We start from the raw sequence: 23,866 nt of genomic DNA on the forward strand, positions 1-23,866 counted from the left end.
CGATATATTCACACGTATTATACAAGAGCTCACCTGCATGTCGACAACATTCGTAAAATCTCCAGGTTTGTCCAAGTTGTAGAAACCGCTCGTTTCCATCAATTGTCGGACGATCTCATTGGTTATCTGCAATCACGTGACATGGAGTTACTTAAGAAGAATCGCAGCATAATTGGTGCGGAACCGGACTTTTCAACCTACTAGCATTATAATTTTAATATAATATAAGAATATAAAATAAGGTGCGAGGTTTTAATTGTGTGCAGGGAGTGTTGTGAGGTAGTGATGAGCCTTTTTAATTTTACTCACTTCTTGTATTGTTTTTATAGACAGTGAGGATGCTTGTTACAGAAGCGAAATATATGTGTCTACCATACCAAGACTGACAGATTTTAGCATGAAATAAACCTTTCTGTTAATGTGGCTTAAATACACACAGTGGGAATAGTCAGGGTCAGTTGCAACAGAATGGGGAATGATTTCCAGAATCAATCAACAAATGTTGATAGAACCAAATAAATATTTTACCTGATCTCCCCACTCGTTGATGACAGGCATATTGATGTCGTCGACGAAGACGGTCATCTTCTTACCTGCTGGAGGACCGTAAGTACTTCCCATACGTTTTTCCAGGTAACTCTCAATCGTCCGCTGTTATTACAAACATATTCTGTTGCTTTAAAGAACAAAAATATATATTTCTCCACCATAGAGATTTCAAAATCTGATTTAAATACAGTTTTTGATATGGGTTAAATCGGTTTATGTTCTTACTGTAGCAATAAAATACGTGAGGAAAATACCAACCTGGAACATCATGGGGGTCGTGGCGCTTGAGAAGTTCATGTTCTTTGAGAGATGTTCCTCTGGGTTGTAAGCGGACATGAAACCTTTCACCATCACTGTCTTCGCCGTGCCCTGGGGAGGGGAACAAGAATGTGACAAAATATCCTTAGTTGTTAACTAAGTTCTACTAAGCCAAGGGTCATGAGTTCAAACCTCACCAAGAACTTGATTTTTTAGATCTCGCTCCGAATTTTCGGAAAAAATGGCCAACTGGGCAATGTCGACAAAACTCATTATGATGTCATACGAAGATAAAGAATATTGACAATTGAGGACAAGTCGCTTATAGCAGTGATAAGTTTGAGCGACACATGCAAGTGGTAAACACAAACGTGAGAGGGGTTTGATGATACTTCCTGAAAGTTTTCCTCTCTATATTTCTGTTTTACCTGCTCCCCAATCAGCAAAACCCCCTTTCCTTGTTTGGCGCAAGTGTTGATCAGGAAATCACTTCTCACGTTGTCCACGTTTGGAACCAGAATGGATCCGTATTCAGGTGTTGAGTCCGGAGGGTAAATGTACTCTGGGAATACAACAACTTAACTCACGCGTACGATTTCAAGTTTTAAGACCATCGCAGCACTGAACCAGATTTGTTGACTTGATTTCACAAGGAACAACATTTTAACTAAGAACTTCCCTTAGACTCCTACCTGAAACTTTGGTGGACCAGTGGACCCACTTTCCTTCGTCGTTCACCATGTAATCAAATATGGTGTCGTCAGAACCATCATTAATATGGGGTAAATCCAATTCAAGCTCGGTTGTTTCTGGAAACCACACGACAAACATCGTATTGATATCGTCAGTTTAATCGAATTATATTAATTATTTATGGGAAGAGATTTGAATTAAGTAAGATCAGAAAGTCACAACTTCTAATACCTGTCATAAAATCCTGTAGTTTTCTCCTGTCTTCGAGTTCAAGGAGAGCTCCCACACTCCACATCAACGTGAAGACGTAGATCTTGTTCAGATGACCTTTGTTTGCTTCCCGTTTATCATGAGTTATCAGGCCATCCATCAGCACTGTGTACAACACTTATATGAAGCTTTGCAAAAAAGCACTTCTTTCACCGCATATAAAATATTGTTGAAAGTGGAAACGTAACAACGGATTTACTCCTAATTCGGAGGACAAAGTTCTGACGGCAAATTGACTCATATTGCAAGAAAACATGGACATGATTTATGAATATTGACGTTTTATGAAAATCTTACCAATGCACTGACGAATGATGAAAGCTTCAAGAACATCCATTTTAAAGATCAGGTTCTGTGTAGCATAACGATATACAGCCGAAAAACTTCCCTCAAACAATCCCAGGATAATCTGAGGATAAGATAAACGGTGCAAGGGGACGAATGCGCGACAGAAAAACACAAACTTCACTAAGTCTGTCAATCAAAATAAATACTAAAGCAAGCGTTTCAAAGCTTATTGGTTTCGTGCTGGTAACTTACAGAAGCTTCTGTGTTCGGCCTGGTCTTAAGCCAAGCCCTTAGTATTGGACTCCAGTCGAGTACGGACGAACTCATGAAAACCATCCCATTCCTAGACACTGTTGCTGGAGATGCGTTGTCAATATTATGAGGTTCGAAGATAATTTTGCAATTCGGAGCCATGGGGATGCGGTCTCCGTTAGCCAGAGTCAACGTCTTGTTGTCATCAAGGACGCTGTTGATAAACAGATACGGATGTCAACATTAACATGTCAAATTGACAGGCATGTATGAATGCATGTATGAATGGCATGTATGAATGGCATGTAAGAATGGCATGTAAGAATGGCATGTATAAATGGCATGTTTTTTTCAATGAAACGCCACTATAAATGATGACATAAATCGTCTGTTTCAGTTTATGGAGCTTGGAAGAAACCAGCCATTATCACCTGTTTAAATTCTCAATCCATATCGTATCTACTGGTCCATCCAAGACCAACCAGACATGCTCCCCTTTCTTGGAGCGCAAAGTTCGCCGCCAGAGTGTGCTAAAGATTCCATCCGTCCAATCATTTGTTGCCACGTCAAGCCGTCCAAACATCTGGGGGGCAGTGATAGCCTTTGGGTTCATTCTCATTTCTCTGTGCGGTTCGCCACAATCTGACGATGAAAAACAACTGTTAGGTATAAGTAGACCGATTGCAACCACAAGAAAACATACAAAGGTGCAAAATCATGTATTGCAATATGTATTTATGAATACAAAAGTTAGCTAAAAAAAAACGCTGAAATCCCGGACTCAATATCACGTTGTCGATATATCGCTTACATCACATAATCACGCTTTCAATTACAAAGACAAAGATTTTTGAACACCCGTATTTAAACCTTTACCATTATCACATGTGATTTTTTGTTGGCAATTAAGTACAAACGTTGGAAGAAGACGAACCTGTCATCGCCTTCATGAGGACGTGGATGCAGCAAGTCTTTCCTCCTCCACTCGGACCAAGAGCCATCATCCCGTGTCTCACTCTCTGCGTCTCGAAGAGCTGGATGACCTTGAGGACCCACGGAGGATGGTGAACGAGTCCCGATTCTTCAACGCGATTCTTGATCGCCGCTTCAAGATCCGGGTAACCCCCTTTGTCGAGACTAATTCCTGAGTAAATATATTTTCGGTTTGAGTGGAGATTTGTGAAGATTTGTGGAGATTTGTGGAGTTTTTCATTCCTACAGGGTTGGCGAGAAAAACATTTATTTGCCTCCACTTACGGAGTGGCAATAGAAATCGTGAGGTTGCGCACAGCGAAGCATGTTATGTTTGTGTGTGGAAGTGCCACGGTTATATGTGTGGAAGTGCCACGGTTATATAAATACACATGGCTTGTTGTTCATGAATTAATTTTGAAGTACCTCGAGATGTGACTCACAGTATGTTCAGTGATCACCCAATTATACCTGGGAATAAATCTCCAATGAGGGAGAGGAATAATGGCTCGTCCTCATCGATCAACTTCGAAAGGTTCATATCCCTCAGCACTCTCATCACAGTCATACTTTCCGTGTCATCAGGGTTCGCCCGCTTCGCTGCCCCCAAAGTTCGCAGCACTGAGAGAATATTCCGCAACCCGAAGTCGTAATGAACCTTAAGGTAATGATGGTTCTTAAAATTAACTTGTCGTAAATCAATCTTTGGCGAAAATTATGTTCGAAGACAAATTACATAACGCGTAATAATTCGCCTCTGTCGTGGGTTGACGAAGGTATGTTGTGTCAAGTTCTCACTGATCTATCACACTTTCACCAACTCCACCCTTCAATATCATGACCCCCAGTTCACACAACTTGCCTCCTACCTGTTTAGTGAGTTGTTCTTCGCATAATGTATAGAGAATATAAAACTTTCGAGCGAGGACAATGTTGTCGATGAAACCGACAGCGGCAAGTTTTACTCTGCAAACATCACATATGAAGTGGTTTTAAATAAACAAAACATGTCAATGTTTTTAACAGTATGGAACAGTTTCTTTATTCTCAGGACATTAGTGGGTTTTACAAAAAACTGCAATATTGAATTAAAAAAATGTTTCGAGTTGGATTTATGCGATTTCCATGCGTAAATTTATCTCAGTTGAAATAAAACAAGGAAAAAATGTCAACCAAAATATCCAAACTAACTGAGTCGTGATGTTGGGATTACCTGATGATAATTTGTCGGTCCGGAACCATCATAGCAACGTTACGGAAGTGAATCTTCAAGTTTTCTGGGAGTTCTTGTCTTCCTGCGTATCCGGGGTTCATCGTGAGGAAAATTCCGAACTCCGGATTCAACAAAACCTGGAAAAATGTTTTTTGTTTAAATTAGAATTTACAAATATTTAGGTAATTCAGTATGTTCAAAACAGATGCCGAAATCCTGGCCACACTTGCATTGTGCAATATGTTGACAAAACGTATTGGGAGTATAGTCTTGTTAGATAAATCGTTTCAAAAAAAAGTTGAAATGTTGAGGGAAAACACAGTTGTATGTCTGTACTTACCTCGTCACCATCGGTGAAAATGAACTTCTTCTTTCTCTCTTTCTTGGCTTGAAGAACTACGGCGATCTGCTGTGCCGCCACGGATAAAACGGGAAGTTCGATTCTGTTGAATTCATCGAAGCACCCCCATGATCCGGATTGCGCCAAACCTAAAATTGCCAGTCTTAAATCTCTGATCCGGACCACTACGTCGGTCAACGTTAATTATTATCATGGCTATTATAATAAATAATTTGTTTTGATTATGATCTTCGTCTCACCTTTAAAGATCCTCCCCAACCCCCGGAAGTCCATCTGATCTGAACAATTGAAAACCACAACGTATTTCCCGAGGGCCTTCCCCATATCTTTCGTCGTTTCCGTCTTTCCTGTCCCAGCCGGCCCAGCGGGTGCTCCCCCCATACTCATACCAAGGGCTTGTGCTAGGGTGATGTAACATCTGTGGAAATAAAAAATACACAAAACTGCCAGGAAATTGTTAAACTATTATGTCCAGGTGGTTCCCCCTCCTCAAAAGAAATAACACACAATGTCATGCACCAATGATTTTGCCTTTTTTCAGTGTACATGGCTTTGACCTTGCAGTCTGTTGCTACTGCTTGTGGTGCTGTGAGGAGCTGTGGTGTTTTTTTTTTAAATACATTTAACTTATCTCACAAGCGTGAACTCAAAGAAACATTGGGAATATTTACATATTATTAAATATTTGTGTCTGAATGTACAAATATTTCCAACCCGTATACATGCACCCCGGACCAACACACAGAAAAGCTTTTCACACCTGTCAGTGAGCGGCGTGATGACAAGCCTTTCAGTGCAACCAAGAAATTCGTTCTGATAAATGAAGTTGACATCAGTTATCTTTGTGATGGTTTTGTCCTGATCTTCCTCGAAGTAAAAACGGCATTGTTTTTGCCACTCAAAGTCGGTCGGACTCTTTATGTGGAGTTTGGCCTGAGAGGGAAGAAAGGTTTTAGATCGCAACAGAAAACTTGATGGGTGTCAACACGACACATTGCAAAGTAAAGATGAAAATTCCTCTGAAAATATTCTCACTAATTCGAAACAACCTGGTCTAAAATGATAATCTACGTTTCAAAAATTTATTTTGCAATCCTTATGTGAATTCCTCGCAACAGCTGCAGTTAACGATACTTTGTAACAAAAAAAATCGTATCTACAAGCGACTAAACTCAAATCTTATTTTTCGACTAACTTGACTATTTTGTGATAAAATGTTCAACGAGTGACTCATTAGTTTCTGTTAGCAACCAAGAGTCCCCCGATATCATGCTGGAAAACCTCGGTGTGGAAATATTGACCACACCGGGATTTGAACCCAGGATATTCAGGTCAAAAATCCCGATTTTCTTCTTGGTATACGGGTCGGGCGCTTGACAACTGTTGCCAACCGCGGGAAGAAACTCACCAGTTCGTCGAAGATGTCCCTCTGGTGGACGTGGATGGTGATCAGAGTTTCATACTTGGTTCTCTCCACAGGACTTAAATCCTTGGTCGTCATTCCAATCAGTTTGTTGAGGAGGCTGAGGAAAGCTTGGTTTGTGTTCTGCATCACTTTCCTGTCGTACTTAGCGTTTGTGAGAGCATCGGTTGAATCTCGGGTCCAAAGAAGTTGGATGCCAAGCACGCCCACCTGCGGAAGGAAACATTTTAAATTTTCATCGATTGAGAGTTGGAAGAACGGAAATTGTGGTAAAACAAGCGTCCAGATATAAAAGTAGAATTTTTTTAAATCGTTTTCTGTAGGTGACTTGCTGGCATTAATAATTTGCAAAACGAGTTAAGAACCCCTTCAAAAACTTATACTAACGTTTTTAAGGGTTTCTTAACAACAAACAGTTAAGGCTAATTTTATGCAACAAATTGGTAAGAAATGGTATATTTAGAAAATTATTGATTGGCAAAGATTTGATTATAGGTCAAGTCCAATTATGAGTAAGGAATATCAAATTTAAAACCTCATAAAAGTGTTTACTGAATAAAATTAGAGATAAATTAATTAATTTGCTGTGAAAGTTGTGAATGATTTGATACCTGGGCAGGAAAAGTGTTGAGGAAGTCGATGAGGTTGAAGCTCGGGTCCTGGATGGCCATGTATGCGGTTCGTATAATACCGTGTACAGAGAGACGGGATTTGTCGAGAAGATGTTGAAGCCATATTTCCACATTACCTTCCGCCAACACTGGCTGTACGAGGTCGACAGTCTCGCCTTCCTTTGATGAAATTGCCAAAATCCGATCGTAGAACTGCAATAAGATGTATGAAGTGAGAGTGTACTTGTGTTGTGATAGTTTGTTATTTCAAATAAATAAAATATTGCTCAACCACAAGGTACTTCACCACATGGTACATTCCCTAAATTTCAGATCTTAATTTCAAATCCTAATAACGCTGACATATAGACTTTCACGTCACAAGCGAACCTCAATTTTCTTTTACGCATGTCCAACGAAAAAGACTGAAAAGTACCACAAAGTGGAAAAATCTGTGCCTGTTTATAGTCTGACCAGAACTATATTCACCAGCAACACTGATCAGAGAATTTAAGGCAAAGCAGTGAACATTGTAGCTCTCATATAATTATGATTCTCCTGCTTCAAAGGCAAAAACATTGTGTTGATTAATTTTCTTACCTTGTCGTGGAATCGGACAGTCTTGATATTATCGAAGACGTTGAGTAAGTGAGCTTGGATCGTATGGGAGTCGCTGGCTTGCCCGAGGATCTCAAGTAGAGCGGGATCGGAAACGAAGAAGAACCGGGGAAATAGGAGTCGCTTCTTCTCGAGGTAACTAACATTCAAACACTTTGTTGTTATGTATAAGCTGCAGACAGATGGCCACTGTTTCTTTGATGTTAAGTTATCGATTAAGGGCAACGTGGAAGTGATTCACGCAACCACATGTTAAAGCTAAGCAGCCCAACTACGTTTTCGATCACAGCATTCGTATTGTCATTAGTGGTTAAAATTCAAACTTATTCTTGTTTAAGATAATTGTCAAATATAAAGATATTGACGCGAGTTCTTCTTTCAAACAGACATTGGTATTTTCGAATGTTAAACCTTTTCGTGCACGTGAAAATCACGTGGGAATCACAAGGAAATCACGTGGGAATCACGAGGAAATCACGTGGGAATATCGTGGAAATCATGTGGGAATCACGTGGGAATGCCGTAAATTCTCACCCAGTCAACGACTTCTGGCAAAGTTCGAGTTGTTCTAGGAGATGTGGAAGAAGTTGTTGAAGAGTTTCGTCTCCAACACAACAAGGAACAACCTTGGATGTTTCGTGAGCTCTTGTCATGATTCGAACCCACGATTTGTCGATTCCTGAAAACCTCTTCGCTTCCTTCAAAGCAAATTGCCTCAAAAGTTAAGGCTAAGGTTTCGCAGTTATTAAATGATTTTGAACAAACTAAAACAAGTGCTGATGCAAACTAATTAAATTATAATATATAAAGTCATTTTAAAACAATCTAGGGCTTAAAAACTGCCTAAACAAAGTTACCTTGGGAAGTTGTTTTGCGATATCTCCACCGACAAAGACAGCCTCGAGATAAACCCACAAATTCTGGACGGCCATCCAGTTTTCTATGATTTCTGTGGTGTTTGTCAAATCTTTTACCCACTTCTGTATGCGGGGGCGGAACGGAGCGTTGTATCTGAACAATTAAAACTCATTGTTACGTTTGTAGTTGAAGGAGGAAAATATTCATCAAAACTATAGTGGAAAGCGGCAAAAAAACAAGATTTTTTTCACAGTTTAGTGCTCGTTGTGACTCAAACTATAACATATATTCAAAATACTGAGAATAAAAAGACTGGCCCATACTGTTGTTAACATTGTCACTTTAAAAAAACGTTTCGGCAAGAACTTATCCCATCATCAGTTTGAATAGTTTTAATATTTATAATAGTTTTTAATATCACGATAATTTATTAACGTTGATAAACGGGGAGTTTCTTATTGAAGTAATCGACAGGATCGATTAATCTGCCAAAGAAACACACAGATTGTAAACATTTGACAACTAATCTAATCTGCACAAAACGATTATATTTGGCATTCTAAAACCGACCAAGTTCTTCAAACAGTAAAACATTGGTTTTGTGTTCACACCTGTTGCTTAGCAATGAGCTCAATATCATGAGACTGTCTTCAATTGCTGTTACTATTTCCCCTGTGTGATCTCCACGCAGGAGTAGCTCGCCTCTATTCTTGAACAACGCGAAGACGAACTCATGACCGTCCCACTCAGCGATCACCTGCAACACAATGTTCATATTCAATCTTACACACGCCGTATCAAAGTTTACGCTTACACACGCTGTATCAAACTTTCAAGCATTTAAAATGTTTCCACTGATTATTTAGAAACAATAACCATTGACAAGTGGAAGAATATTCAACGTAATAACCGAGTAATTGCTTCACCTGTTTAAGTTTTGCCTCAATATCTCTTTCCTTCACGGCGGCGATGCAAATATCCTCAATGTCCTCTTTGTAAGTTAGAAGAGGGGCTTCCATAATGCCTCGGAGGGTGAACGTATCGTTCTCAACATCAAAATCATGCTTTGTCACCTGAATATTATCATCTTTATGCTTATGTGCTGTATATTAACACGTAGCTGGTTCCATCTGTATTGTACGCACTTCAATATTGCAGTATTTACCGTCATATCCAGCAAACATTATTATTTTGTGCTTTTTGTCATTAGATTTTAATATGTTGCAGTGTTTCACATTTTAAAACAAGAGATAGATATTTCAATGCAAATTCTTTGTTTAAACTTCTACAAAGTAAACACACGTTTGCAATCCTCTCCCAGTGTCGTTCCTTCATAGCTTTGTTTGACATGAGTTCCAGTAAAGGACAGGTTTCACTGAAGTCGTCAATCGTTTTCTTCAGGTCTAGGAATGCTTGCCATTCTCTTAATGCTTTAGGAAGCTTTCGACATCTTCACATAATTCAAAGTATTTTAATTCTGGTGTTAAGATAACATTTGGTGGAAGCCTTGAAAACGCCTTAAGGGCTTGGGTTGACCATGTAACTTTTACCCAATATACTGTGGGTAGTCTAATGCTTACTTACATGATTTATGTACAAGTGAATGTGGACATTTAAAAGTCTATCAACAAATAAAAACAAAAATAATTGTAGCTTGAAACTGGGCAACCGAGACCTAACTACATGGAAAATTGGCATTTAGTGTTGTTTTAAGATCTACCTGTTCTGGAATTCGCTCAGTTCGTCATTAATCTTATCTATGTTAATTTCCGACCACAAGATGTCGTAGTAACTGTTAACAGTTTCGATCACATTGTTGTAAAGTCCGTAAAGTTTCTGTGAAAGGTTCAGTTGTCTTCTGATCTCGTGTAACTCTGGGTACTGAGTGATCGGCAAACCGAATAATTCCTCCCCACCTGAAAGTGTAGGAAATATTTTGTGATCGATTTACGAAAAACCATGACCAAAAAAACACAATTTAAATCAACAATATAACAGGAAAACTCTACCATCCGGCAAATAATAACTGAGCCGATCAAAATATCGTGATTCCACGACCACGTCCCGCAGGGTTTAATGAATATTTAGTAAAGTTTTGAATGTTGGTTGGGAAACTGACCAGAGTAAGTGATGTACTTCCGCCAGATTGTGTCGAAGCGATTCTGGAATATAATGAGACGATCGCTTGCTTCCTGGGGTGGGACGCCCGCTACCATTGGTCCGTCCTTAACATGAAATAATCAATTTTGTACAAAGGTATTTTTAAAGTAACCAGCACAAACTTCAATGTAATGAAAAAAATATAATGGAATGAATAATTGTCGGTGTAGCAGCAAAACTGTCGGACACATGGCATAAATTTTGCTAATTATGTCAACTTAAAGTTTCAGAAAAATGTTGGTTTTAAAGCATATTTTGTACCAACGACCATTTAATTTTCTATAAGCATCAAAATTATCACTCACTTGTTCGTAATCATCAAAGAAAAATCTGCAATCAACTTGGAATGTCTCAATATTGCTGATTAACCCTCCCCTGAAACTCGGTTGAATTTCCCCGAGCTGATGTTGGTATTCGGTAGCCTGACTCAGCACTTTCTCCCATGTGTAGCGAAGCGTGTCGACCCGTTCGGATTCTTCTTTTGCGATTGGGAGATCAAATTTGTTGTGAATTGAATAACATGTCTGACCATACAATGAGAAAGGATTAAATATTAGTTTTAAAATGCATCATCGCTTAGATCGGAATGATGTGCACTCCTGTAATTGTTTTCAGGTTATTTGTCCGAATAATGTCTTCACTACAATGTTTGGTCCCAACCCTTTGTTCACAACCACTTTACTTTTGTTTCACAAACATTTTTCGCCACATTAGAATCACTTTCTCTCAAGAATCCCCTTTGTGGCAACCGAATGTTTGTCACTTTGCCTCACCTCAATTGGAGAAATCATCATGTCAATGTCAATCTGACGTTCACGAATTTCCCGCAGACTCCCCATCACAATACGAACGTCATCCAAATCCTTCACAGGTCGACTCATCCTCTTCGATACGTCATCAATAAATGTGAAGATTTCCTCCATCTTAGATCGGTATTTGAAGTTGCATTGTTTCCCATAGAAATCCATCCAGTTCTTACACTCCGTGGTCAACGCCAACTTCAGCTCCTCTGCGTTGGGACACAATGATAATTATTACGAAATAAACGATGATTCTTCTTTAGTTTGGATGGAAGCAGAGTCGCGTGCGGTTGTTATGGTAACCGTGTGTTTTTCACACAATTTGAATGGATGGGAAATATTTTCAGCAGGATCCCGTGATCAAATTATCTTTGGAGTCAATTCAAACGAATATTAATCTCTCTTACTCAAGTTTAAGAGGTTAAGTTCCGATGGTGCGACCAAATTTAAAGATTAGTTTAGAATATTATTTCCGTTTCATGTCGAGCACGACATCATAACCAACTTCAGACAAAACTTTTCTGTTCATGACGAAACAACAATTAAAACTGTACCTGTGAAAAGTGCAATGGATCCGACCACGAGAAACTGAGGTTCGCCGTTGATTTGATCTATGAGAGCTTTGTAAGAGAGGATGTTGGTTTCAAACTCATCCACAGTCGGTGAACGTTGGAGTAAATCTTCCTTCACAACTTCCATGTCAAGCTTCCACACGTGGTGGTAGCGCTCAAAGTCCGCCAACACGTTTTGAACTTCCTGTAGTGAAATATAGGGATTAGATGTCGTTCTAAGTAGACTTGAGTCATATATTGGTGTGTCGGTGGTTGTATGACGCAACCTGCCATGAATTCACTCGTTTATTAAAGTTACATCCGATATTTGAAGGTAATATAAATAATTAGCAATGTTGTGCGACACACTCGGCTGACCATACTATAGAAAGCTTTCCACTACACTGCACGTTTGTCCGAAGATCATATGTTCGAGGTAATGACGTAAGAGCAGGGTTTGATGTAAAGGGAAAATCCCACCTTTCTAGTAGAGTTGATGCAGCTGCACAGTTGTATGTACAACCTATTGACGTCATTGTTGTTCTTCACCCTTTTGTAATAATTCTTATGCTGTGTGGCGACACCTAGCGATGCTGGTTGCTGAGTCGTCTCCACAATCGACACCCTGCTTTTGGAGGGAGCGCGAACAGTGGACGTTGTCGACGTCATAATGGTTTTGGAATGCAATTGTGAAGTCAATGCCGAAGCCGATCCAATCGTCACGTGAGAGGCGGAGGAGTCGGAGAGGGCGCTGATGCTCTCGTTGCTATGGCGACGCTCCTCCAGTCGCAGAAAACCTCGTTGGTTCTGGAGCAAATCGCGGTGGTTGGAAAACTTATAGAATTATTAGACTGACTGAACTTTTCGGTGTTCTTTGTTAATCGACAACACTATGCGATCCACAGGTTTTCGTGTGCAGGTGACGAAAAATGATAAGAGACACGACTACGCCAGAAAACAATGATGTCTTCCCTGTAGATTAGTTTAATATTTGCTGCGATTCTTACAATGTTTATTTGAATAAGGAATGTTGACAACTTGTTCTTTTGCTAAAATACCGAACTTACGGTGGCAAGGCGGTCCTCGCTCCATTGCGCCACCCCGCGCATGACGAGCAACACAAAGTCGGCCGCACGGGTGATCCCATGCTGAACTTCCTCAAGTCGGGGATTCATTCCGATCTGTGGGATTGCGAGAACCGCATTGGAGCGCAACAGCGGCACCAAGCGGGTGTCTTTCTTTGAATCATCATCTGAAAAATATTTTGAGAATTATTTCCAACTATCTGTTGCTAGGGAACATGGATGAAAATAAAGTTGTGATAAAACCAAAAAAATTAAAAACAGCAAATAAGAACCCAACAATCCCTAAAAATAAAAGTCGCAATAAAGGTAAACGTACGAATATATCTGAGCATTCCGGGGGATATGATTCTCCTCCTTAAAGCTTCCAAAGTTGTCCTCACAACCTTTGTCAGAGCTTCCATGTTGCTGTGGCTGAAATGCTCTAAAAGCAACCTGCAAAATAAAAAAGAATTAAAACTTTGAAACTTAGCATCTGATAACTTGGTTAAATCGTTGCGTTTCAACAAATGTGACGGAACGTTTATTGAAAGTGCAACGTTATGTTCACATACTTTGCTTCCGCCTCCATCACTTGCATGATGTCTTTCTTCTTGCGTTTGCGAGCGCTCACAGCACGTGACAGTGAAATCGTTGATGTGGAACGGGTGCTCTGAGCACTGGGTGGCGCTTTAGCACTCGGTGGCTCATCCTTCAATTTAAAAATAATTTAGAAAAAACCTTAGTGAGCACAAGTGCTCTATTGAACTAAAGCGCTTTGAGGCGTTGCAATACAAAAGATAAAAATGCTACCTCTGGATAAGCTTTCTGAGGTGTGAAGTCAAGCAGCATGTCGATCAGCTCATTGGTCGCTTCTTCAACCAATCGGGATTTAGCTTGGAGAGTTTGGGCGCCAGAAGTACAAAGTTCCTATAACCAGAAACCAACAATTTATTAAACTGACGACGGTGAAGGTTCTTACTGAAATGTCAATGTTGAAAACAAAGGAAATAAACAAGTCAATGTTTTACGCAATACGGGCCAGTATCTTTGTCACGCGAAAGTAAATATAATATTGGAAAAGTATTCAATAAAACTTAATCAACACAAGCATTCATGTATCAAGCTGGGTGGAAGTGATGCCGACGTCACAATAATGTTTCGTCAGACATACGACATAGATTTTGAAAAACTATATTGGTGACGTCAAACAAGCTGGGTAGAATGCAAAGCAATCAATGGTAGAAGCAAACCAACGCAAACATCTACCCATGATCTTTCAACGAAGTCGTGCACAGTGAGGGGTTGATCAGTTGGTAATTCCAACAATGGAGTGTTCGCCATCTCCGTCAACACTGCATCAATTCTGTACTTGATCAAATCGTTCACACGATCGAGAAGAAGCTCCAACTCAGCTATAAACAAACGGTTTTACTTTTGGGGTAAAATAATATTCATCAAAATGCTTTTTTATTGCGACAGGAAGTTTTCCAGCCTTTTTATCCATTAAGATTGATTGCTGGGAAAAGTAGTGGATTTCTCCTGTTTATGTTGCATAAACCAAGCAACAGTTAATCTATGTAATACTTTCTTGTACATCTGTCTTCATAACAGGTTCATAATGAAACTCACCTAAAGCTGAATGTGCGTTTTCAATATATTGCTCGATGTTAATGCTCGTCCAACTCAATAACGTAAGACCAGGTTCCATGGCGTCGTCCACTTGAGAAATGTGGGGTCCCATCAGCGGTTGGATTTCTGTGACAATTTTGTCCCGGATTCGTTGATTCTCGCTCAGAAGAAACTGCAACAGAATAGGATTGAGGCAGAGTTGATTTAGTGGAAAACCATGGAGTCAACTTCTGGCGGTTCTGTTGGATTGTTGTAATGGAAACTGAATGTTTAACAGCAGTTTTTTTGTGGGAAATTCAACAAACATTATAGTTTGGTGGTGATTTAGAGATAGTGTTTAGTTTGCGTTGAATGAAATACGGCAAAAAAAGTTCACTAGTATTCGTTAGTCTGCTTCAACGTGAAACCCAAATGTGCCCAAAAAGTAATATTTCCAACACAAATGATCGAATGAAACCAAACCTTAAGGTTGTTGTTTAACTCTTTGAAGGTTGTTTGTTTGAGTCTGATCTTCTGTGCAGTAAGAGGGATGTCGAGTCCCATCTTCGCCATACTTTCCGTTTCACGAATCAGCGTCAAGATCTGGGGGTCAAAGTTCACGTAGAGGGTGGAAGTTTCAGGGTGACGTACGAGAAGGGAGGCTTGCAAACCTTTAAAATAGGAAAGTGAGGTCAGAAAAATGTCAAAATGTATTCGATGACAAAAACCAATCAACTGGTCGTGTGCGTGAGTTCGCTATACACCGTATTTGCTCAAGTTTTAAAAATTTATTGTTATTAAGCTTCAGTGCCTTATATGACGTCATTGAAAAGGAGATAGGATAGTTCAGTAAATCGTTTCGTTTCAATCAGTGTTTCCCAACTGGTGGCAAACCACAGAAAGGTGTACATTAAAATGTTACAATTATAAAGCAATCATGCATCGACTGAAACGACTTTACTCAGCAGTGTCATTTTTTTTCAATAAAACGTAGGTGGTTCTTGGGGCTGTGCTTGTTTTTGTGGTACGAGATAGAATTCAGGTTGGGGAATCACCGTTTTTAAATGACTGAACTCACCAGCTTTTGCCAGGTCGACTTGACGGAGCCAACCCCTGTGATAAAGAACTTCGAATTCAAGAAGAACTTTTGCAACTTTGTTGTAATTCCTGATGATTCGTTTCGCTTCAGCGCTTTTGAGGACGTGAGGAGCTTCAGCCTGGAGGAGATCCATCGGCTCCTGGATCCTCCGGAACAACTGGCGAGCCCACATAATCTTACCTAGGAAACATGTTACTTTGTTAAGTGATGAAGAAAACGAAGAGATCTGAGCAGTTTGTGCTCCTCCAGTCTCCGCAACTTTAGTTTCCAAAACATTGTGTGATTCCACTGTGCGTAACCTTACACACTTGCCGTTATAATAACCTCCACGTCTAAACCTTTATGACAGAAATCTCAGACACCATTTCCCTGGTATTGTTAACTGGGTGAGGTGTTAACATTACAAGTACGAATAAGAGTTGAATTCACAAGTTAGTTCAGCTGGGACAGAAACAAAGCTTTTCATAAGCAGTGGATTGATTAATCTTTAATTTTAGTAAAATCGTTTATGGGCCAAAATAACTTTCTCCACATTAAAATCGTCTGCAACACTTTAAGGGTGGTCAGGTCTGCACCAATGAAACAAGTTTCTTACAAACTGCCATCAACTACACAACGACCATATCAGCCAGCAATTCGAGTTTATATTGGAAGTTTGAAACAAGAAGTTTCCTCACCAGCTATAGGTGGCATATCACGTGGTACAACAGGGTCGTGACGTTGTTTGTTGTAGATCTTCGATATCGAGTCCACGTCCTTCCCGTAGTTCTGGAGAATCTTCTCGTATTTTCCCTCAATCCCGAGGTCGGGGATTTCCAACCTGGGCGACAACACATATAGTGTCACGTGACCTCACGCGGATTATTTCAAAATCTTTTATTTGTTTGATGAAAAATTCAAGAAAACAATTCACCATTCGAACTTTCGTATGAGCAACACAGCCCTGAGGGTGCTATGTAACTTGTCGAACTGCTGATCCATGAAGGTCATGATTTGTGTGTGAAGGTCACTGATATTGCTGTTAAAATCTTCGAAATCGTTGTCGAAATCCACTTGGCGTTGATCCAAAGCGTTGTAAGGCTTCTTCCGCATGTTCGTCACAATCACCTAATGTGACGAAAACAAACAAGACTTAATAAGGTTCACAGGCTTCGCAGCCAAGGCATTGCAGCCAAGCTGGATCAGCCACTTTTCCCGACAAGTCGGAGCGAGATCTGAAAAATCAAGCTCCCGGTGAGGTTTGAACTCACGACCCTGGGCTAACCAGGCCCAACGCTCTACCAACTGAGCTACAGGAGCTTCACGGGGTATATTGTGGCCAAGGTACACTGGTGCGCAAGCGCACAACTTGTCAGGCGACCTTCACATGCGTAGAGGATCTCTTAATACGTAATACGTAATTCGTTGTTCTTTTATTGTTAAATGTTGGTCCACACAGTATTCACCGATATTCGATTGTAATACAACTCACAAGACCCGGATAACTTTGTAAAATCTAAGCAAAAATGCAAGGAATATTCATAACAAGAAAACCTAACATGACAAAAGTATTCAAACTTCTCGGGAAGAAATCTATTTAATGCGGAAATGAAATATACGTGGATATCCCGGTAAACACACACGGACCGACGGCGGTTGAGAAAGTTGATTTACAAATTATTCGTGAAAATTCTACCTGATATTTTCCAGCCATTGGTTCGATTCCTTCAATCTTGGATCTTTCGAGCGCAGAATAAACACGGATTGTTTCGAACATACTCAATATCTTCTGAATCCTTCGTTCAAAAGCCTCGAACTTTCCGAAGATGTACATCTCACTAAAGTCGAACCTGCGCTCATTCGGAGTTTCCTCCAAACGCTGTTTCGTCCGTTGGAAACATCTTTGATATTCCTTGAAACAAACAAACGTTTTTAATTAAAACCGAAACCTGATTAAATCCCTGACGGTTCCCGGTTCTCCGTTGGCCCGACTTAAATGTGAGGAGTTGCAGATTCCACCGCATGGAAAGTCTTCTTTAAATCAAACGTTGAACCAAAAGTGTCGGCCCTTGTGTTTGGCCATTACACTCTCTACTTCCATCAAGTGGTTCAAAAACTTTTATTAACTTGTCCACTAGGTGCTGGTAGGGATCAGATCCGAACAAAATTTGTGGGTAATTCTTGCAAGGTCTGGGCGGGTGATTGGCAGCATTGGTCAAGGCGAGAGACCGTTTATACCAAGAAGAAAACCTGATCGGGATTCGTGGCCGAGATATCCTGGGTTCGAATCCCGGTGTGGTCAACAATAAATAAATAAAAAAGAAATTCTTGCAAGGTCGTACATCGCACAGCTTGAGGCCGGTACATAAATTGCAAAAAAGGTTTATTTGGAATATCTTGTTGTGGTATTGTTATGGAATTGTCTTGTTCAAATTTAGATGCAAGCGGCAAAAGTAATTTCGACAGAATGTACTTCACAAAATACCTGGCGACTGCGGGCCATGCTATTGTGTGTTGCAATCTATTGAACCATGTTTCTATTCAGACTCAAACCAGAAGAAGTCACACTTTGTCATCCCTCCCCCTAACAGTCGCGCATTAATCCAAACGCGTCTCAACACGTCCGCGCCCTACGTCATATTTACTCTCCGTCCGGTTTATGATAGTCAACGAAGCGTGACGGCGCGGCGCGTTTCTATTGACAACGCAAACAATGCTGAAGCGACGATGTGGTGTTTTTCTCTGTAATAACGGATTGCCGAATTGGAACACTGACTAGGCGAAACCTTGTTATGTTTCAAAATTTAACGTACGAATGTTTTGCACTACCTGTAATATTACCATGAATATCAATGCGTTGCGACAGACTACAAGTATTACAACTTGCTGCTCTTACGTGTTGGGATTTCCACATAGCGAATTGTTTACAAGGAACTTTGCAATTGTGATTGAACACTGCTGAACGTCACTAACGTTTTAATGGAACGATTTAAGTCAGTAAACAAATCGACTTCGTGGTTCATGTATGACTGCGATCTCGTCCCCAGTGAGCAGCACCGATTGAGTACCAGGTCCTCACAGAGCATGCGATAAAGTTATCGTGGTTCGTACCTGGTTCAACTTGACGCAAGCTTCCAATTTCTGTATGACGTCATCACGAGGTTGGTCCCAGATCGTGTAGGAATCGTTCTCAGTGACGTAAGACTTGCAACTTGAAACCATCTGATTGGTCACCTGTAGTTTAAATTCAACCAATCATCCTCCAGGTTTTCGCGAAAAGACCGTTCAAAATTTAATGCAAAGGAAACTTCAGACAATTAAACTTTCCTTTTAATACATCTTGGTGTAAGTCTTCTTAAAATATACTATAGACTGGCATGTATGTTACGAACATACAACTGTTTCACGCCAGTATTGTCTTTATATCACATATTGTACCAAGCTCAACATTAAACCTGGTAGTTGCTGATAATTACAAACCACAGTCGTGAAACAGTTAACGGATTACTCCCACCTTTACAAAGAGTGACGTCATCTTCTCTGACGTGTTATAGTATCGACTGATGCTGTGGATCATGCGGATGGCGTTGATGAGATGAGGAACTGCATCCACCATAGCAACCGGATCACTGTTTAACGAGACTACGTGGTTCAAGCTAACTGTAATCTACAACTATTCTACAATGAGTAAATCTCGGTGGTGACGTAATAAAAATGGGAAAAGTCGAGTCCGAAGCCGTTTTAAATCCACCACATCCTCCACAAACCTGTTATAGAGAGGATCGCAGAATTTCTCCAGTGTATGCAGATACTTTACGTTGTCCTTAGCTTCGTTGGCGGCATCAGTGATCCTCGCGTCCAACTCCCTCCAAACCTACTCCACAACAACGGGGATTAAATCATGGAAGTTTTCAGGCTGGTGAAAATGAGATATTTTGAAGCCCTGCAATCTTACATTGAATTTTATTCGTCACAAAAACAGAGACGGGAAATGAGATACGTCATGAATGATGACGTAATCAACGTACCGGAAGAAGTTTTGATTTAGCGACAAGAAGAATCCCCGTCACTGTTCTCACTCTTTGGCTCTTAAGCTGCTCCAGGAGGAAGTTGAACTTTGAGGTCCTCTTCTTCCAATGCTCCAACTCCGCACGAGGACCAATGTTGTCCGCCTCCTTACGAATCTGTTCTCCTTCAGCAAGCACCTTCACACGTCACACACATGCTATTATGACGTCACATACCAGCGCCGTAACATAAAACGTGAGTTACAATAATATAAAAGTGGCGTCGGTTTGATATTCTGTGCTTACAAACTTTAACTTAGTTGTAAGTGTGTGGAGCGTGAGAATACTTTGTGCAAAGAAACAATCAACGCCATCAAAATCACATAACACGCAGGTGCTACCTGTTGGATTTGTTTAATCCAAACTCTCATACAGTTTTCCACCTGTTCCAACATTTCTGTTGATGAAGCAGCCGCCGAGTAATCGATCGGTCCACGAAGTTGTTCGAAGTTGTTTATGTGGCATTCCTGTACAAATGTGTAAAGAATTTATTTCATGTGATTGCCAATAGAGTGGGTTTTTTTCACAGCAGTGGCAAAGCATTTTCAATGCAACAAAGGAATTAGTTAAACGTTTGTGCGGCTCAGTTACAATCGTAGGAATAGACATACAAATATATCTCGGTAAAGTGTTTAAATCTCATGTTAAGTTTCTAACCTGCAGCATAACCTTCTCATCCAAACTTTCCCGAGCCCCAGACAGAACGCCGACGAAAGATTCCAGATTGTTGAGGAATTGTTTTTGTAATTCCCCCCCATTTTGTGACTTGCCCAGTTCCCCCCACCCGGATTTATTGGCTCTGAGGGCGGGGATAAATATGTCAGCGAGCATACGTTCAACTGCTTGGAGAACGCCGCCTTCCGTAGCGTCCATCATCTGCATGTTGATTTCCTGCGTGAAACAAACTGACGTAATTTCATGGCAACCGAACACAAATATCACCGCGAAAGGAAATGGGCAGAATTTACTTTAAAATGACGATTTTGCATTAAACGGAATTGTCAATGTTGGTTAAATCCTGGAGAAACATATGCATATGTGGTTTAGTTGAAATATTTTGCTGGACTATGTTCGACATTAATGCCTTTAAATCTCTCAAATACTATTTGATTTGATAAAACATTGGACATTCACCGAGAAATTATGCAGAACATCACCAACTAACATCGACTGACGCAAGCATTTCACGTCATTCTCATGCGAACCAAATTTATCATTGGATTTGTTCATTCTTAGAAACATCAACTTGACCATCCCTACCCTGTGTATGTTTTCAGCAGTCACGGGTTTCTCTGCGTTTGTCCTAAGGAAGAAGACGCATTGTCCCGTCAACGGCGCCTCTGTCCCATCCGTCATAAATAACTTCATCTTGGTTGAACGAGGCGACACAGGTTTATTTTCACCTCTGCCAAGTTGCAGGTACGCAACAGCTGGAAATTAAATCAATCAATTGTAGTTTTGTAACAAATTAACCCAACTTTTCGATAAACACCAAACTTACCACTTTCAGGATGCGGTTCCACTTCTTGGTAATAAAACATGAGTTTCTTTGACCCCTTGGGAGCGAAAAATTTATCAGCAAGCATCAGTTGTGAACCCTCCAGGAAAGCGTCCTCCACTTCTGATCTATGAAAAGAAATAAACCTAAATTTTAAACAAAGTAGCAGCTGTTTTACTACTTGGTATTCAAAACGAATGTAAACAGAAACCAATTTAAATTATGCTTGAATAAGAATATTGGCCATGCCATATAAAGGAAATATATGTGTATGTTCGAAACATTGGAGCCTTAAACAACATTGTGTATATTTATGAAAAATTTTAACCAATTTGAAGAAAACCAGTTCTGCTTCTTTGACTTCGAACGTTACACTGACTACTTGTAGCCCGATAACTTCTGTGTGTTCACAGTAGCGTTCAGACAGTTGTATGTTGTGTTTGTGTACAAACCTTTCCAACGACAAGCTTCTCGCCACAGCATCTATGACGTATTCGTGGCGGGCATCGATGTGAGCTCGCTTCGATTCCTTCTCTTCCTTCATCTTTTGCTAAACACAAAAATCATATCATTGGTATTACTGCTGTAGAAAGGATTCATCAACTTATTGTCATGTCAGTCTGTTTGGTTGCATGTGTGATGTATAGAGACAAGCCTGAGTATTTTGTGCTGGTTTTCACAATAAAAGTCAAAATTCCACGACAACATTACGTGTACACTGTCAAACACTGGTTTTTATGGAATTAGTAAATGTCCCGAGAAGAATGTTGGACAAAACTATTTGACGCGTTTCTATCGCGCAATGTTTGTGACGTCACAGAGGTGACACACTTTCACCCTCCACGCGAAACTCGAGAATTTCGAGTGTTTTTCTTTGTGGTTTGCGGGTGTTCGAGTGTTCGCTAATCCTCAGACAGGGTGTCGCGATATTGCGCTCTGAAACACTTTCGCGACCCCAAATCCACCAAAGGGTTTCCATCAAACGAATTTCGCCTCAAGTTGTGAGCGAGGGAAGTTTGTGGCGCCGCAAAACTCTCCAGGGCGTCGGTTTCATGACAAATGTGAAACTTTGGTCAGTTTGTCCACGATCAAGATCAAGGTCAACATCAAACCGTTGGTGACGCAAATGTTTCACAAGATTCTCCAACGACGAAACGAAAGTTGGATATAAATAACACTGACGTCACAATGCAAATTGTAAACAAGAATCAGTTTCAATTCTTCAAAGAAAGCGTGGGAACCAACGTGACTTTCAAATATATCAGGTTGTACATTATGAGCGATTTTTACTCACCAAAGCTTCCACGACATTGTGAGTGCTCTGTCTGTATTTGCCGCTGACGGCAATGAACTTGCTTGCACGCTGTGTGCTGTCAGCCGACATTCCGATGAGATTTTACGGCAAATCACGCGCGAATAAATCACAAAAACATTCTACCTCTAAGAAGCCAACAAGCATTAAATGCTTTTAACCTTCGCATTCTCGAACATTGTGAATTTATGTAACATTGCCTTGACTTCCTTTGCTAACTGGATACATAAGTATTAAAACGTATTTTGCGAAGTTTTACATCAAACAGGTCTAAACTTTGTGTATAAGCTGCAGACAGATGGCCACTGTTTCGACCTAAAAGGTCTAAACTTTCTTTACTATTATTCTCCACACTTCACCAGCCAATAAAAGAAGTTAATGCTCCCGCCAAAGTTATTGACTGTGGAACTACTGCAGTGTCGACTTACAACACAACGCACTCAGAAAAGCTTATTACTGATAAGACGTTTCCACGAGCAACGAACGGACAGTCTTGCCCTTTTTCTCATTTCCAACTGCTGGCTTCTCGCGCACACGGTATTAATGGCAATATTGCTTTGAATCGGCCAAAGTCGTCTGTGCTTTTTATCGGAGGGCGAGCGTTCCTTTGTGCGTCTTGTTGGTTTTATTGGTCGTGTTGTTGTTGAAATTCTATTCATGACAGAGTAACGTTCAGTTCCTCTTGTCAGCAGGAATTATGAAACCACGCAATGGTTTGTTATCACAGCAGACTAAAATCCTCGCAATATTGGAAGCGGTGGCGGCTTTAAATGTTCAAGTGTTAAACATAAAATTGTGGGACTTCGGACAAAATTCCGACATTGGATTTCATATTAAAAGAAACGTCGCAAACCCCTGACACAGAAACAAATTGAGCTTTCAAACTAAAGCTATTCCAAACGCCCGCGCATTGCCACACATTACAAATTTTTGCAACAATCTTAAAATTACTGAAAAAATCACCTCATAAATAAAATTAAAATCCCAACCCCACACTGAACATGAATGTGTTTTCTCGATCATTCAATTTGAGAAACCGCAACAATTATGTTGTGGGTCTGACAATTTCAAGGAACGCGAAAACCGGATGAAGCAGAAACGTGATAAACGTGACTCCAACGAGCGGCGACAACCCGGTAAACGTTAAAACGTAACTTACCACAGACGAGAGAAAGAAGCCCGCAAGGTGACGAGCTTTCAGGTGTTCGGGCAAATGCTGACCGAGCAAAACCTGCCGCACGGTGGAGCTCAAGCGCCGACTTAGCTTTATTTCTTCGCTGTCTCCGGTGTCAATAAAAGCTCCATCCACTGATGAGATCGATGGATCCGGATTTCGGGGAATTCCCCGCGGGGAAACTACTT

At 40.5% G+C, this 23,866-nt stretch overlaps 1 protein-coding gene and 1 non-coding gene across 3 annotated transcripts in view; both read right to left on the reverse strand.

The window, feature by feature from the left end:
• The window catches only part of LOC145893791 (dynein axonemal heavy chain 5-like), a 44,088-nt gene that overhangs the window by 14,667 nt on the left and 5,555 nt on the right, over window positions 1-23,866 (reverse strand). The window contains exons 1-51 of one of the 2 annotated variants that reach the window (XM_082982132.1): window positions 22,487-22,627; window positions 21,645-21,742; window positions 21,196-21,320; window positions 20,955-21,124; window positions 20,352-20,585; window positions 20,036-20,161; window positions 19,656-19,832; window positions 19,395-19,501; window positions 19,142-19,256; window positions 18,739-18,861; window positions 17,324-17,539; window positions 16,562-16,755; window positions 16,326-16,468; window positions 15,628-15,828; window positions 15,033-15,220; window positions 14,571-14,742; window positions 14,208-14,353; window positions 13,752-13,868; window positions 13,514-13,650; window positions 13,279-13,394; window positions 12,945-13,129; window positions 12,358-12,684; window positions 11,881-12,082; window positions 11,300-11,535; window positions 10,832-11,050; window positions 10,486-10,591; window positions 10,087-10,282; window positions 9,669-9,816; window positions 9,293-9,439; window positions 8,978-9,123; window positions 8,366-8,519; window positions 8,043-8,206; window positions 7,491-7,647; window positions 6,891-7,103; window positions 6,265-6,489; window positions 5,617-5,789; window positions 5,096-5,274; window positions 4,836-4,984; window positions 4,496-4,632; window positions 4,152-4,248; window positions 3,754-3,940; window positions 3,245-3,454; window positions 2,742-2,952; window positions 2,311-2,524; window positions 2,068-2,179; window positions 1,732-1,875; window positions 1,500-1,616; window positions 1,236-1,369; window positions 808-918; window positions 529-651; window positions 34-126 (exon numbers count right to left, since the gene is read on the reverse strand). In XM_082982132.1, the coding sequence (XP_082838258.1) occupies window positions 34-126; window positions 529-651; window positions 808-918; window positions 1,236-1,369; window positions 1,500-1,616; window positions 1,732-1,875; window positions 2,068-2,179; window positions 2,311-2,524; window positions 2,742-2,952; window positions 3,245-3,454; window positions 3,754-3,940; window positions 4,152-4,248; window positions 4,496-4,632; window positions 4,836-4,984; window positions 5,096-5,274; window positions 5,617-5,789; window positions 6,265-6,489; window positions 6,891-7,103; window positions 7,491-7,647; window positions 8,043-8,206; window positions 8,366-8,519; window positions 8,978-9,123; window positions 9,293-9,439; window positions 9,669-9,816; window positions 10,087-10,282; window positions 10,486-10,591; window positions 10,832-11,050; window positions 11,300-11,535; window positions 11,881-12,082; window positions 12,358-12,684; window positions 12,945-13,129; window positions 13,279-13,394; window positions 13,514-13,650; window positions 13,752-13,868; window positions 14,208-14,353; window positions 14,571-14,742; window positions 15,033-15,220; window positions 15,628-15,828; window positions 16,326-16,468; window positions 16,562-16,755; window positions 17,324-17,539; window positions 18,739-18,861; window positions 19,142-19,256; window positions 19,395-19,501; window positions 19,656-19,832; window positions 20,036-20,161; window positions 20,352-20,585; window positions 20,955-21,124; window positions 21,196-21,320; window positions 21,645-21,742; window positions 22,487-22,576 (8,211 nt within the window). In that variant the 5' untranslated portion in view covers window positions 22,577-22,627. Of the gene's footprint in view, window positions 1-33; window positions 127-528; window positions 652-807; window positions 919-1,235; window positions 1,370-1,499; window positions 1,617-1,731; window positions 1,876-2,067; window positions 2,180-2,310; window positions 2,525-2,741; window positions 2,953-3,244; window positions 3,455-3,753; window positions 3,941-4,151; window positions 4,249-4,495; window positions 4,633-4,835; window positions 4,985-5,095; window positions 5,275-5,616; window positions 5,790-6,264; window positions 6,490-6,890; window positions 7,104-7,490; window positions 7,648-8,042; window positions 8,207-8,365; window positions 8,520-8,977; window positions 9,124-9,292; window positions 9,440-9,668; window positions 9,817-10,086; window positions 10,283-10,485; window positions 10,592-10,831; window positions 11,051-11,299; window positions 11,536-11,880; window positions 12,083-12,357; window positions 12,685-12,944; window positions 13,130-13,278; window positions 13,395-13,513; window positions 13,651-13,751; window positions 13,869-14,207; window positions 14,354-14,570; window positions 14,743-15,032; window positions 15,221-15,627; window positions 15,829-16,325; window positions 16,469-16,561; window positions 16,756-17,323; window positions 17,540-18,738; window positions 18,862-19,141; window positions 19,257-19,394; window positions 19,502-19,655; window positions 19,833-20,035; window positions 20,162-20,351; window positions 20,586-20,954; window positions 21,125-21,195; window positions 21,321-21,644; window positions 21,743-22,486; window positions 22,628-23,866 lie in introns of those variants that run through there. The other variant, XM_082982131.1, reaches the window with a different exon arrangement.
• On the reverse strand, window positions 16,874-16,947 carry Trnat-ggu (transfer RNA threonine (anticodon GGU)). Its single transcript has one exon. It is a non-coding gene; the product is annotated as a tRNA-Thr (tRNA).

The sequence above is a fragment of the Ascidia mentula genome, chromosome 3 (assembly GCF_947561715.1).
Source record: "Ascidia mentula chromosome 3, kaAscMent1.1, whole genome shotgun sequence".
Taxonomy (NCBI): Eukaryota; Metazoa; Chordata; class Ascidiacea; order Phlebobranchia; family Ascidiidae; genus Ascidia; species Ascidia mentula.